The following is a 15,260-nucleotide window of genomic DNA, read 5'->3' as shown; positions in this document are numbered from 1 at the left end:
CCAAGACAATCCCAAAGTACTATTGATGAAACATACTGTCCACCTCCAAAGAAAGAACTGATATTGATGAAAGAAAGAAAAAAGCCAAGATTCTAAGAGGTAGAGGTGAGGAAGGGAGTCACTCCTAGCACAGGAGGACAGCCTGGGAAAATGCACAGAAAGGAGAGATGGAATGTTGAGTCTAGGGAACAGCTCTGCTAGTAGGCTGAAAGATCGACTGAATGAAATTGAGTAATAAGAGATATAGCTGGGAAGGTAGGTGAGAGCTAGACTGGAAGGCTTTTAAATGTCAGCATGAAAAAATTGGGTTTTTCTTGATCCTAGAGGAATAAAAAGTCACTGAGGATTTTTGGCTATTGACAGGGTCAGACCTATGTTTGAAGGATACTAATTTGGCAGCTGTGTAGAGAATAGATTGGAAAGGGAAAAGTCTAGGAACATGTTGCATGTTAAGTGATGAGGGAGGACCTCAATTAGGGTAGTATTATATGAGCACAGGGAACATAGTAAAAGTTTTATAGAGATGGAATCAACAAGACTTGCCAACCAATTAGATGGGGGGACGGGTGCAGGGCGTAAGAAAAGAAAGAGTCAAGGATAAATCCAGATTTCAAACTTGAGTGATCAGAAGGCTAATGTTGCTTTCACAGAAACAGACAAGTTTGGAAGAAAGAGAAAGAGTTTAGTTTGAGACGTACAATCATACATTTAGAATTAGAAGGAACCTCACAGGCCTTTTGTTCCATTCCTCTAGTTGTACAGATGAGAAACTCAGCCCAAGAAAATTTAATGACTTGCCAAAGGTCCCTTGGGTACTAAGTATAAGAGCCAAGATTCACATTCAGGTTTCTAAACTTTATCAGTTTCCAGTGTAATGTGTAGGTGGAGATGGCAGTGGGATATCCTGTGAAATGTCCAGTAGGCTGTTGAAGATTCAAGACTGGAACTCAAAATTAAGAGATTAAGATCACAGAATTTGAAGCTAAGAGAAACTTCCTTAGGTCCAGAGAGAAAAGGTCAGATGAGTGAATAAAACAGATTAGGGATGGATATGTGTGTGTATGTACATGTATAAATTTATCTAGGTGTACATATAAGATGTTCCCAAAAAATCTTAGTGCAGTTTTAAGTTTTAGTTGCTAAAACTGCACTAAGACTTTTGAGAAATCCTGTATATGTATGTGTGTATGTTTATATATATATATATATGTATACATATATGTGTGTGTCTCTGTGTGTGTTTATAATCGATACACTTGAGCATCATCTACATAGAGATATTTGAACTCTTTGATGTTAATGAGATCACTAAAGGGAAAAAGTGTAATAAAGACAGGAACAGAGATGAAGGACAGAGCCTGGGAGTCAAAGGTCTTGTTTTGCCATTTTCTGTTTGTGAATTGAAAATTTCCTATTTGCTGAAAACATTCTGGCTTTTGATAAAATCGAGAATGTTTTGTAACTCTTGGTAAGACATAGTCTTTAGATTATCTCCAAGGGCCTTTCTTGCTCTCAAACTCTTATATATGCCTGCATGAGAGACAAAGTAGCTGCAAGTTTTGAAGATGGACGGAGAGAGAGTCTAAAAAGGCAGATCAAAAGAGGAGTTAGACATAACTGGCCAATTGCTTGAGCAGAGTATCTAAGCAAGTTAGCGACAGCTCAGATAATGTGTCAGGCTTCACTAGCAGAGAATGGTTGTGACTTTCTTGGGATGGCTATATACCTTGAGGACTATATGAGGAAATTGAGGCAGAGTTGTTAAGTGCCTTGAACTAGTAAGTGTCTAGGGCTAGATTTGAACTCAGGTTTTCCTTTACCTAAGTCCAGAGCTCTATCCATTGTGGCACTGGAAGAAGGATGTATTCTTAAAGGGCATTGACTGGCTGCCTTAGTAAGAAGAGTTAAGTAGGACTACAAGCTGATATCCTGAATATGTATTGACTGCTGTGGGGGAGGAAAGCCAGTAAAATCAACTTGTCAGGGGCAGCTAGGTGGCGCAGTGGATAAAGCACTGGCCTTGGATTCAGGAGGACCTGAGTTCAAATCTAGCCTCAGACACTTGACACTTACTAGCTGTGTGACCCTGGGCAAGTCACTTAACCCTCATTGCCTCTTAAAAAAAAAAATCAACTTGTCACTTACAAGTATGTAGAAATCCATAGGGATCAGGCCAGACTGATACTTTAGAGTTATATACTCTGGAGCAAGGAGCATATTTCCACTATTACACTAATCCTATGCCTTTCACAACTCCTCTCTCTGGAGATTGGTTGAAAGTTAGCTGAGTTTTTAAAATATTATGGTACGGGGCAGCTAGGTGGCGCAGTGGATAGAGCACCGGCCCTGGAGTCAGGAGTACCTGAGTTCAAATCTGGCCTCCGACACTTAACACTTACTAGCTGTGTGACCTTGGGCAAGTCACTTAACCCCAATTGCCTCACTAAAAAAAAAAATATATATATATATATATATATATATATATATATATATATATGTGTGTGTGTGTATATTATGGTAGGGGGCAGCACGGTGGCGCAGTGGATAGAGCACCGGCCCTGGAGTCAGGAGTACCTGAGTTCAAGTCTGGCCTCAGACACTTAACACTTACTAGCTGTGTGACCCTGGGCAAGTCACTTAACCCCCATTGCCTCACTAAAAAAAAATATATATATATATATATATATATTATGGTGAGCTTTGTTTAGCAATGTACTAAGAAGCTATTGTGAAAGATGTGTGATGTTATGCAGGGTCATGCAGGGTATACAAATATGACTATATCTAGAACCATGTAATCCTCTGGCTTCTTCTTTAACCTTCCCATAATATAAAAACCTTAAAGTAACCCGAAAAAACCAAACACACCTATGCTATGATTTATTTGACAGGCAGCAAGACCACAAATTTGCCTCTAGGACCTGGATACAAGAAGCCCTGTGTTCAAATCTGTCCCAAGACACTGACTAGCTGTGTGACTCTAGGCAAGGCACTGAGCCTCTTTTTCTTCAGCTGTAAAATGGTGACAATCACAGCACCTACCTTGCAAAGTTGTTGAGAGTGTCAGATGGATAATTTTTGTACAGCACTTAGCACACGGCCTGGCATGTCATAGGCACCATTGAAATGCCTATTTCCTCTCCCTGTGGGCAGCCTCCTGCCATTGCCTCTGCTCAGGATACCCATTTTACTAGGACCAAGGTCTAGGATTGAGCACTTTGTCTTCACATTGGCTGTGTTTCTCATCTTCCACACATTTGGTATCATGCATGGAACACCCAAATTACCTCTAAAACAACAGTTTTTCATCAAACACCCCAGATTATTGAAGTGGTTGTGCTGTCTTGCCTTGTCTTTAATAAATCAGTATGACTCCCAAGAAAGGGAGAGGGCCCTCCTGGAGCTAGTTTTCAGGGGAACTTAGCTGAACAAGACCACTGTTGGATATGGTCCTACTTGACTCTTTCTGGCTCTTCCCTAGTACATCTTTCCTTTCATTGATGGATCAGAGAACACAGACACACAAGTAGAGCAGTACAAGGTGAATCTGGGTGTCACCTTAGATATCAGGAAACGTTGCATGCAAGAGGCAATGAACTCTGGGCTGTTAATTCAGATGATCCAGACCTCTTGTAGGGCCCAGAGAGATCATCAATCGATCAGTGAGCCTGGGTGTTTCCGGTCCTCACAAGTGTTTTAGCCATAGAAGACATCACTCTCCCCCCTGTTAGGAGAAGATTGATTATACTTTAGCTTGTGCTGCTCTAGTGCTTCTTTGCTTTTGCTGGGGTGGCTTTAAGAATATTTTAGTGGTGGAAGTTCACTAGGATGTTTTAGGAACCCCACTTCAGGGGGCAGGATGAGGTAGGAGATAGTACCTGTTTGGTCTTATGGGAAGGGCATCATCTCTTCCTGGGCTGTTCCTTTAAAGGTCCATTGAGGCTATTTTCCCTCCTTGCCCTCTGTTATGTGAGTCCCAGCCCATAACAAGTTGAAGTCAGATGCTTCACCTTGCCTCTCTAGCTGCTCTTTAGGCAAAAGCTTTCCAAGAATTGTTTGCAGTATTGATTGTTCAGGAGAGGTTGATCATTATCATTTGACCTTTAAAAAGCTGGTTTTGTGTCTTTTGTTCCAAAAATGTTTATTACATGTTGAACCTAATTGAGGCTTGGCCTACAGTCTTAAGTCAAGATAGAATGTAAGCTTATTGAGGGCAGGAAGTGTTTCATTTTTGTCCTTGTATCTTCAGTTCCTATCATGGTTCCTGGTACATAATTGGTATTTAATAAGTGTTTGTTGTTTGCTTAATTGAACACTTAAAGTAACATATTTGAGCTCACAGATATGTCTTTTGGATTCTAATTAAATGTTCTGTTATGCCTTCAGGATTTTGCATATTTAAAAAAATTCCTTTGGGGCATGTTTGTATATATCTTGTATTTCCCTAGATAAGTTAGTTGTATCCCCCACTAGAAGATGAGTTTCTTGAGTGCAGGGAAAGTGTTTTGGCCTTTATTATTATTATTATTATTATTATTAATGTTTTTTGATTGACTGTTAAATGTTAAACTCTGAAATTTTGTTTTATTTAGTTTTGAGTGCTGTGATGCAGGTTAAACTGCTTCAAGATCTGGCCAAATCTTCCTGCATTTTAGCAAAAATATGCCAGTGCCAAAGTATCCCTAGAGTTCTTCTTCCAACACTGAAACCACTACAGGAATTTGAAAAGACAACATGTAGGACCGTGACAATAAATCGAAACTTGGGTTTATGCTTTTCTGAAAATTCAGCTGGTGGTTTGAAATATTCATTTCCTGGACACATCATCTGGAAAGTGTCAGCTAAAAGCATAATATCTCAGTTGAAGACTGTGTTCTGCAGAGTTGAAAAAATGAATGTTCCATCCCTGAAATCTTTTGGTACTTCCAGAAAAATGAATCACACACTAAGTCTATTGTATACTAAGTGGCCTATGAAAATATTAAAGAGGCATTATTCATCTATACCTACTGGAAAACTAGAGGTTCAGCAAGTCAAGAGACCACTAAAAGCATCTAGGACCAAACAGCCATCCAGAGCTAACCTTCCACTTTCATCTGTGAATGAGGTAAAGTTCATATTGTTACTGAATTTCTTGTTTAATAATAATCACACATTCTAGATAGCAGTGAATATAACCCAGTAAGTATTTGAGAATCAGCAAGTTAAACTCACTTAACTGGTTTTCATTGTTAAGAGCTTTGACATGCCTAAAGGAAATCAATTCCTGATGTTTTAACTGTTGTTAACAGTACAGGTAAGAACACAATATAAGTATACATGGGTAAATAATTTCCTAGATATTGGCCATGGAACACTTCAGGGCTTGAAACATACTGACAGCACACTTCATTGCTGGCCTCTAAGGCTCCTCCCAGCCCTAAATCTATAGTTCTTTAAGTCTGTGATCCTGGTGTAGGTGTATTCTGTGCCTCCAGAGATATAAAGGAGAGGGTTCAAAGAAATTCTGAAACAACAGAGGGGAAATGAAGACCATTTACCTACTAACACATTGTTACATGTAATATTTGTGATACTTATATAACATCATATTTAATATCTTAGATGGATAAATATTTAATAACATCAACTTGTTACCACAAAACCCATTTTGGTCACTTAGAACATCAGGATTTTGTGGAACACAGTTTGGGAGATGCTACATTAGATTGTCAATACAAGATCCTTTAAAAGAGAAGAGTGGCATTTGTATAACAAAATCCAGTTTGCCAGCAGGTCTATGGCAACAATTCATCTGACTTTAGGGTTTCACTGTGAAAAAGTGCATTTTGCATTTTAGCATAATCCATGCATATATATAATTACTACCTTATCTATATGAAGGAGGGGAGAAATCAAGCAATCCAAGTTGGGAACGTAACGGGTGGTGGTGGGTGGTCTGTCGTTTTTCAGTTGGGTCCAATTCATTGTGATTCTGTTTGGGGTTTTCTTGGCAAAGATATTAGAACCTGTTGCCACTTTCTTCTCTAGTTCATTTTACAGATGAGAAAACTAAGGTAAAAAGGGTTAAGTGGCTTGCCCAGGGTCACATTTCTGAGGCCAGATTTGAACTCAGGAAGATGAATCTTCCTAACTCCTGGCCCAGCACTCTATCAGCTGTCAGTAGATAGCTGCCCAAGTGATAAGGTAGGCTTCTACTATTCATTTCTTGATATATAATATTCAGGTTTTTTCATTTCATTTTGTTTTTCTGGGAAGCCAATGAATGATTCTCAGTGTTAAGGGCTAAAATCCTAGCTAAACTGTCTAAAATAATCTAATGAGTGGTCGCCAATAAATTATAAGCTTTAGCAAGAGTTAGGCTTTTAAGCATTTATTAAGGAGAATAAGAATTTGGTAAAGAGAGAGAGAAAGGCCTACATTCATCTCTCTATTAAAGGGAGAGCACATTTCTAGCTCCCTTCTCCACCAGAGGCCTCAGGAAAAAGCCTCAATCAGAGCGCCGGCTGCCCCTTCTTCCTCCCACCAGCAAATGTCACTTCCTGATGCCAAAGAAAAGACTCATGGTCTTGCCCTCAAAGACCTTCACCTCATGGCAGAGCTTTTCTACAGTAAGTCTCCAGCAGGTGGCGTCATTCCAATCGTTACATCAGATTCTTTCTAAGCTCTGTTTTCCAGGTCAGTTGTTTTTTATTGAATATATTTCAGGTCTCCCAATTTTACTGTATCTTTTTATATTATTTGTTGCATCATTTAATTTTTGAGTTCTTTTTTTTCCTTCATTCTATTCCAAGGTATCTACTATTTCCTAAGGTTTTCCAGGTTCTCAGCTCTCCTTTTGGATTTTTCATTAAGAGCTCCATTTTAATTCCTTATCTTTTCCATCCTTAGGAGTTCCTGTAACCGTTCTGTTTTCTTTGCTAGGGTTCCAGTGGTAATTATTATAATTTTTTCTTTTCTTCTGGGTTCTAGTCTGAGATAAACATCACAAAATCAAGTTTTTTGTTGTTGTTTTAATAACAAGTGACTTAAGTAGAGAAAAAATTTATACATGGTTATTGATTGCATGGAGTTATTTATTAATAACTTATAATTGCACAGTTCTTTACAACTTATAGCACATTGTTTCATACATTAAATATTTGCTTTTCATAGACTTATGAGGTTGGTGGGACAGGGCTCATCTTCGTTTTATAGCTAAGAAAACAGTCCTTACTCCAGGCCTGGAAGTCTGTCCACTGTGCCATCTAGCTGCCACACATTACATACAGGATAAATAGGAATATTTAAAAGAAGGAAAGTACTAGAGTTTAAAGGAGTTGAGAAAGGCTTCCTATAACAGCTAGAACTTTAGTTGAGACTTAAAGGAAGCCAGGGAAGCCATTAGGCAGAAAAAGGAGGAAGGAGAACATTCCAAGCATGGGAGATAGCCAGAAAAAATACCTAGAGCTCAGAAAGAGAGTGTTTGGTTTGTGGAGCAGGAAGGAGGCCAGCGTCACTGGACTGAAGAGGATATGGTGGGGAGTAAGGTGTAAGAAGGCTGGAAAGGTAGGAGAGAGCTAGGTTCTGGTGGATTTTGAATTACAAGCAGCATTTTGAATTTGATCCCAGAGATGATGGAGAACCACTAGAATTGATTCAGTGTGGAGTGGAGATGAGGATGGAGATGGGTATAGGGATGACATGGTCAGATCCTGGTGGTTGAATGGAGGATGAATTAGAGTGGTAAAAGACTAGGAGCAGGCAGATTCCACCAACAAGTTATTGCCTTAGTCCAGGCACAAGGGGATGAGGGCCTGGACCAGAGTGTTAGCAGTGTCAGAGGAGAGAAGAGTATGTATTCAAGAGATACTGAAAAGGTGAAATGGACAGGCCTTGACAACAGATTGGATGTAGAAAGGTGAGAAATAATGTGGAAATGAGGATGACCCCTAGATTGTGATCCCTGTGGACTGGGAGGATGGCGTTGCCTTTTACAGTAATAGGAAGCAGGATTTAGGAGGAAAGACAATGAGTTTGTTTTTGGACATGTTGAGTTTAAGATGTCTTCTGGCCATCTGTTTCAAGTTGTCTGAAAGGCAGCTTCAGATGTGAGTTTGAAAGTCAGCAATTAAATCAGTGGGAATTGATAAGATCACCAAGTGATAGAGAGAGAAGAGAGAGCAACACAGAATAGAACTCAGTAAGGAGGGTTCTGGGCAGTGAGACTACTGAAAGAGAGAGAGAGGCCAGAGTCAAGAAAAACAGGTAAGAAATTATTTAAGGAGTTGAGAGGAGATGAGGGTCCTGAACTAGGAATAGTGGCTATGTCATTGGAAAGGAAGGGACAGTTGCAAGAGATATTGTGGGAGACAGAATTTATAAAACTTGATGGAATAATTGGAAGAGGAGAAAGTCAAAGAAAATTCTGAGATTTTGAACCTGGGTGATGGATAAGTGCTGAGGCACTTAGAAATAAAGGCAAATGTGCATACCCTTTGACCCAGCAATACCACTTTTGGGTCTTTTTCCCAAAGAGATCATGGAAGGGGGAAAGGGACCCACATGTACAAAAATATTTATAGCTGCTCTTTACGTGGTGGCAAAGAATTGGAAGTTGAGGGGGTGCCCATCAATTGGGGAATGGCTGGACAAGTTGTGGTATATGAATACAATGGAATACTATTGTGCTATAAGAAACGATGAGCAGGAGGAGTTCAGAGAAACCTGGAGGGTCTTGCATGGGCTGATGACGAGTGAGATGAGCAGAACTAGAAGAACATTGTACACAGTAACATCAACATTGAGTGTTGATCTACTGTGATGGACTATATTCTTCTCACCAATGCAATGGCACAAAAGAGTTCCAGGGAACTCGCGATGGAAGAGGATCTCCAAATCCAGGAAAAAAAAAAAAAAGAACTGTGGAGTATAGATGCTAAATGAACCATACTATTTCTTTGGTTTTGATGCTGTTGGTTTTTTTTCTATTTTGAGGTTTTCCATCATTGCTCTGATTTTTTTTCTCTTATAACATGACTAATGCAGAAATAGGATTAATGTTATTTTGTGTGTGTGTGTGTGTGTGTGTGTGTGTGTGTGTGTGTGTGTGTGTGTGTATAAAACACCTATATCAGATTACCTGCTGTCTAGGGGAGGGGGGAGGGAGGAGAAAAATCTGAAATTGTAAAGCTTGTATAAACAAAGGTTGAGAACTATCTTTACATGTAACGGAAAAAAATAAAATACTTTATTAATTAAAAAAAAAGAAAGAATAAAGAGAGTAAAGAGAAAAAAAAGAAATAAAGGCAAAAACACTCTCATGAGCCCATATCTAAATTATATGCATCCAAGCTATATACAGGTAAATTAGAGATAGTCTTAGAGGGAGGTTTGGAGTGGGGGGAGGGGGCGGGGGAAGGATGAGATTTTAATTATAGGTAATTTGGAGAGATGTAAGATCAGGTTCCTTTTCTCATACTCTATGCCTCCTTATATTACAACTCTGGCATTGGCAGACCAGATTTAAAGCTTCATAGATGTGGAGTGAGGGAAAAAATAATGTGAAAAAGATGTAGGGATTCTTATAGTCCACAAGTTTATTATGACAGTATGACAGACACCCATGCTTCTCATTCATGATAGACACTGTGAGCTGTGAGTTGAATTTCAGACTTAGCATAATTATTATTACCCTGTTTACTATTATTAATTTGATTCTTTGGAACTGTTACAGGATTGTTGGGGCAGTGAGTCTGGAGTACTATATAAATCCCTGAGTGAAAGACTACTCACAGAAAAGGGGATGGGGGGATACCTACTCTCCTTTATGACCATTCTGCATTTTATGTGGGATGAAACACAGGCTTTCTTGTATCTGAAAAGAAAATAAAGGAAAAAAACCCACAATGTTAGGTGAAATATAGGGAAAAGTGCCTCAGGAAATGTTTAAAAGGGATAATGAACCAAGCAATCTTTCTACAAGATTTTGCTGTGCTTTGGTGGCTTTTGTTTATTTTGTATTAAAAGGTTTATTTTTTTATCATAAAAGTATTTTATTATTTTCCAATTACATGTAAAGATAGTTTTCAATATTTGTTTTATAAGGTTTTGAGTTCCAAATTTTTCTCCCTCCCTAAGACAGAAAGCAATCTTACATAGGTTATATGTACAATCACATTATACGTATTTCTGCATTAGTCATGTTGTGAAAGAAAAATCAGAACAAAGGGGAAAAAAACTTCAAAATTTTTTTAAAAAACTAGAAACAATATGGTTCAATCTGCATTCAAATTCCACAGTTCTTTTTTCTGGCTGTGGAGAACCATGAATCCTTTGGAGTTGTCTTGCTGATAAAAGCTAAGTCTATCACAGTTGATCATGATACAGTGTTGCTGTTACTGTGTAAAGTGTTCTCATGGTTCTGCTCATTTCATTCAACATCAGTCCACTTAAGTCTTTCCAGGTTTCTCTGAAATCTTCCTGCTCATCATTTCTTATAGCAAAATAGTATTCCATTACATTTATATACCACAACTTGTTCAGCCATTCCTCAATTGATGAGCATCCCCTCAATTTCCAGTTCTTTGCCACCACAAAGAGAGCTGCTATGAATATTTTTGTCCATGTGGGTCCTTTTCCCTTTTTTTTTTTTTTAAGTGAGGCAATTGGGGTTAAGTGACTTGCCCAGGGTCACACAGCTAGTAAGTGTTAAGTGTCTGAGGCCTGATTTGAACTCAGGTACTCCTGACTCCAAGGCCAGTGCTTTATCCACTGCACCACCTAGCTGCCCCGTCCTTTTCCCTTTTTTATGATCTCTTTGGGATGCAGACTTAGTAGTGGTATTACTGGGTCAAAGGGTATGCACAGCTCCATCGCCCTTTGGGCATATTAACAGGGTTATTGTGAAAGTGGTCAATCAATAAACATTGTGCCTACTATTTGCCATGTACTGGGAATTTTTTAAAAAAAGGAAAGATAAAAGACAGCCCCTGCTGTTGTGAAAGTGAGGAGCTCACAATCTAATGGAGAAAACAACGTGCTAATAATAAGTACATGCAAACAAACTATATATACAGGATCATTGGAAATAATCAACAGAAGGAAGGCATAGAATTCAGGGGATTGGGGAAAGACTTTCTGTGGAAGATGGGACTTCATGGAACCAGATAGGAGGTAGAGAAGAGGAGGTGATGCCATGCTACATATGTCTTGTCCTTTTTAACCTAAACGACTAGCTTTCTCTGCTTTCACAATACCATAAAATGATAGAAAAATTAGTTTAGTAAGTAGTAAGATTCTAAATGAAATAAATATCAAGGTACAATGCTTAAAAACTTTCAGTAATATATTGCAGAAAATAAAGGAAAAATTATGGTGATTTTTTTATAACGGGGGGACAAAGTACATTCCACTCTTATTTTCTCCAGCGATAGAACATTGCTACTAAGAATTTTATGTTTTGCTTCTATTGTACAAAAAAATCCTTTGGACTTAAAAAGTGTACTTAGCACTTTCCTTTTTCCATAGCTGTCTAGTGCCACCTACTGGAACATGTTTTCTTTAGCCAGAAAATCATGTGGACTATGCCTTTTACAGAAAATATTATAGAAAGACCTTGTTTGACTTATCCAGCACCATTCCTTGATGGGTTTGGCACATCCATTTTGCAGCAAGATAGTGATCTGTAATAGTCATTCCTATGCCTAATTCAATTTTTTTTTTTTTTGGTGAGGCAGTTGGGGTTAAGTGACTTGCCCAGGGTCACACAGCTAGTAAATGTCAAGCATCTGAGGCCAGATTTGAACTCAGGACTCCTGACTCCAGGGCCGGTGCTCTATCCACTGTGCCACCTAGCTGCCCCCTTCATTCAATTTTTAATAAAAATCAATCACCATAAAAATTTACAGTAAAAGTTCACATGAAACTATAGGGGATTCATAAATTTAATGCTACACAAAGAGAAGAGAGTTCAAAGACAAAGACCCTACTTGAATAAAATTAGAGATTTTTAAAAATTACTTTTTATTGATATTTTACAACACCTCTATCTCCCAATATATCCCTCCTTCTTCTCCCAAAGAGACATCCTATATAATTTAAAAAAAAAAGGAGGGGAAAAAAACAATTTAGAGACACTAACCAATATAGGAAAAAAATCTGCTATTATCTGCAGTATTCCATACCCGTATCTACCACCCTACCCCATACCCCAACCCCAAAAAAAGAAAAGAGGGAAGTGTCTTTTCGTGAGACAAGACATTCTTATGCCTAACAAGAATTATCTGGGAAAATTTATCAGGTGAGATAATACCCTCACCACTAGAGTAAGTCCTTAGGCAGTGCTAGCCTGGTTGGGAGTGAGTACCTCAAACATTCTTCACTTTCCCATAACTGTCAGGCAGGAACAACAGGACATCTGCCCCGTGCTGTTGCACTTGCTTCACCACTGTCCCCCGTTGTCACCCCCAGCCCTACAACCCTCTTTCTTAGGATTCAAAATCAAATCAATATCACCTTGTTCCTCGCTGAGAGTGCTCGGGTCAAATTAGCAAGCATTTATTAAGCACCTGCTGTTTATTTGCCAAGAACTGTGTTAACACTGGGGGATACCAAAAAAGGCAGAATCCAGTAACTGCTCTCAAGAATTCACAGACTAATTTCATCTGCACTGATGAAATATTATTCAGACCAAAAAAGTAGTAAATAGAGGTTGTGTTGCAAAGAGGGTATATTCCATCACATTCTTTAGTAAACCAAAAGTGGAAGTACTTCCTTCTAGCTCTTAACATTCTTGACTCTACTCGTGTGCTTTTTTTTTTTAAGGCAATGGGGGTTAAGTGACTTGCCCACGGTCACACAGCTAGTAAGTGTCAAGTGTCTGAGGCTGGATTTGAACTCAGGTACTCCTGAATCCAGGGCCGGTGCTTTAACCACTGCGCCATCTAGCTGCCCCCCTACTTTTTTAAAGGAAAAAAAACAAACAAAAACAAGAAATGTTGTCCATTCTTTAAGCAGAAAGTGTGCCATTCTTGCCAGGATAGACAGCAAGTCAGATTTAAAAAATAATTGCTACTGATTGGAGTGACTTATCAGTTCATAATCCTTCACCCTTTTATCCTCACCATCCTATGCTTTCTCCTTCCTTTTTGCACTGTGGTAAGGATGCTAAATTGTTAGCACCCTCAGAACACTTCAAACCCCATAGTAGCCACGTACTCATTCTATTCCTGATAGGCCACTTTGAGTTTTTGAAACACCCATTTTTCTTTATCTCCAACAGCTGTAGTTACCCTAATGGAACTTTATTTTGCCTAAGTTGCTCACAAGCACTGCAAGTTGACACCACCAAGTGTTTCTTATTATGTTTGGGAACTTGATAAAACTAACTCCTGGGTGCTCCAAGGAGAAACCGATGAGCCATCCATCCATATGTATGCAACTTTCTTATGTCTTTTGGTTGTGTTTAGAGTAAGAATGTTATTAGTGATATAGGTCAGTTCCTTCAGTGACATATGAACTTAGTTAGTAGGTGGAAAAGTATCTCACATTGGGAGTATCAACAGATAAGGTAATCTTTATAGGCATTTTTTTTTAAGTTATTTCTATTTTTTTTCATTTTTGATATTGTTTTTTTTTCCAATTGCATGTTTTTTCCACATTCATTTTTGTAAGATTTTGAGTTCCAAGTTATTCTCCTGCTAGCCCTTCCCCCTGAAGCCAGCAAGCAATCTGATATAGGTTATACATTGCAATCATGTTAAACATATTTCCACATTAGTTGTGTTAGGAGGGGAGAATCAGTACAAAAGAAAAAAAAGGCAAGAAAAAAGAAACAACAACAACGAAAACAACAAAAAAAGTGAAAATAGTATGCTTTAATCTTCATTCAGACTCCACAGTTCTTTTTCTGGATGTGGAGAGCATTTTCCATTACAAATCTTTGGCATTGTCTTAGATCATTGTATTGCTGAGAAAGCTAAGTCTGTGATAATTGATCATCACACAATGTTGTTGATACAGTGTACAATGTTCTGTGGGTTCTGCTCACTTTGTTCAGAAACAATTCATCTAAGTCTTTCCAGGTTTTTCTGAAATCTGCCTGCTCATCATTTCTTACAGCACAATGGTATTCCATTACATTCATATACCACAACTTGTTTAGCCATTCCCCAATCAATGCGCATCTCCTCAGTTTCCAGTTCTTTGCCATTACAAAATGAGCTGCTATAAATACAAAAATAGGTTATTTTAACACCCTCTGTCAGCCCACTTTTCTAGCTAGCACTTACCCTCTGAGTATAGCACGGGAAAAAGCCACAACAAACACTTGGTTCATTTTAAATTTTTCTTTCTTTCCAAGACCCAAGATTTCATCACCTGGTGGTCAGCCTTCAGATGCTGCATATCTATAGTTAGCTAAGCTGGTCCTCAGACAGCAGCCTGTGCCTAGTATTTAACCTGCCAGTGCTTATACTTTGCTAATGTACAATAGGAAAGCCATAACATGAAGTGATAATTATTGTTTTCTCTCGCCTAAAAGTGTTTGGAAAAGCAGGTGTAGGAGGCAGCTAGGTGGCGCAGTGGATTAAGGGCTGGCCCTGGATTCAGGAGGACCTGAGTTCAAATCCATCCTCACACACTTAACACTTACTGGCTGTGTGACTCTGGGCAAGTCACTTAACCCTCAGGGCTGCCCCCCCCAAAAGTAGGTGTAAGTTAAGATGTTGAAGAACTGATTGGACATTTGGTGAAATTTTAAGTGGGATTACTTGTCACTTTTTTAGAGGTGAATATAACTGTTCTTTCAGATTTACCCATCTTTGTGCAGTCAGAACATAAACTAGTTTTAGCAGTGGCCAAAATCAACATGAAATTAGAAAGAAGGATAAAGATGAGATGACTGCAAATAGTTGCAACAGCTTCAGCTTTCCCTATTCAGACAAACCATCAAAATAAGAAAAGGTAAAAGACAAAGAATTTGACCTTGATTTTCATGATTTCCCATAAAAATTGTGATATAATGCAATTGTGACTTGCTCATATTTTCTAGAATGCTTTTCATATCAATTTTATATTAATGAAAATATAAGAAGGGAATGGGCAGTCTTCACAAGGAGTTTTGTTTTTTTTTTATTGGGTCTTTTTGGTGAGGCAGTTAGGGTTAAGTGACTTGCCCTGGGTCACACAGCTAGTAAGTGTCATGTGTCTCAGGTCCCCCTGATTCCAGGGACAGTGCTCTATCCACTGCACCACCTAGCTGGCCCCACAAGGAGTTTTAT

The 15,260-nt window shown here is 38.7% G+C and overlaps 1 protein-coding gene across 1 annotated transcript in view; it reads left to right on the top strand.

The window, feature by feature from the left end:
* RMND1 (required for meiotic nuclear division 1 homolog) overlaps window positions 1-15,260 on the top strand; it is a 51,354-nt gene that overhangs the window by 2,049 nt on the left and 34,045 nt on the right. Inside the window, exons 2-3 of the mRNA XM_044002507.1 lie at window positions 4,593-5,107; window positions 14,593-14,599. Of these exons, the coding sequence (XP_043858442.1) occupies window positions 4,607-5,107; window positions 14,593-14,599 (508 nt within the window). The 5' untranslated portion in view covers window positions 4,593-4,606. The remainder of the gene's footprint in view (window positions 1-4,592; window positions 5,108-14,592; window positions 14,600-15,260) is intronic.

Source organism: Dromiciops gliroides, chromosome 4, assembly GCF_019393635.1.
Source record: "Dromiciops gliroides isolate mDroGli1 chromosome 4, mDroGli1.pri, whole genome shotgun sequence".
In the NCBI taxonomy this organism is placed as follows: Eukaryota; Metazoa; Chordata; class Mammalia; order Microbiotheria; family Microbiotheriidae; genus Dromiciops; species Dromiciops gliroides.
Note: the sequence above shows the minus strand (reverse complement) of the source record. Positions and strands in the feature narration are given on the sequence as shown.